We start from the raw sequence: 711 nt of genomic DNA on the forward strand, positions 1-711 counted from the left end.
AAAAAAAAAAAAAAAAAAAAAAAAAAAAAATGAACAAATAAATGAACAAATAAATGAACAAATAAATGAACAAATAAATGAACAAATAAATGAACAAATAAATGAACAAATAAATGAACAAATAAATGAACAAATAAATGAACAAATAAATGAACAAATAAATAAATATTGTATAAAATATATCCTACATATATATTCATATATACATTGTGATACATTTGTACAAGGAGAGTAAAAACAGAAAAAATAAATTTAAGACGGCCTAACCTTTTTTCTCTTTACTTTGCTTCAATTGTGATATACAATACTCATATAATATGTCATCCTCAAAACCTAAAATTTCAATCAACCTTTTATTTATCCATGTTTCTATTAATGGGAATTTAATTTTATTTACATCTATTTTCTTATTATATATTTCTGGCCATACTATTTTTTCTATCAATTTTTTTTCCTTATCACCAAAATAAGGTGTTTGTTCAGTACTCGTGCCTTTATAAAAACCTCCACCCCTCATAATATTTAAAAAATTTTAATTTTTGAAATTATGTTATTCTTTTATATAAATATAATAAAAATATAAATATTTTTATATATAATATAAACAACATATATATATATATATATATATATGTTACATGTTCATTTGTTTATCTATTCATTTATTGTTATATATGTTTCTTTTATTTTCTTCTTATAATTTCATTAAAA

General features: G+C 18.4%; 1 protein-coding gene across 1 annotated transcript in view; it reads right to left on the reverse strand.

Moving 5' to 3' along the window:
* PRSY57_0310400 (pre-mRNA splicing factor, putative) overlaps positions 1-517 on the reverse strand; it is a gene marked incomplete at both ends in the record, with an annotated part of 2,811 nt that extends 2,294 nt beyond the window's left edge. Inside the window, one exon of the mRNA XM_020114451.1 lies at positions 268-517. Coding sequence (XP_019970818.1) covers positions 268-517 — 250 coding nt within the window. The remainder of the gene's footprint in view (positions 1-267) is intronic.
* Positions 518-711: the final 194 nt, after the last annotated feature.

Source organism: Plasmodium reichenowi, chromosome 3, assembly GCF_001601855.1.
Source record: "Plasmodium reichenowi strain SY57 chromosome 3, whole genome shotgun sequence".
NCBI classification, from domain to species: Eukaryota; Apicomplexa; class Aconoidasida; order Haemosporida; family Plasmodiidae; genus Plasmodium; species Plasmodium reichenowi.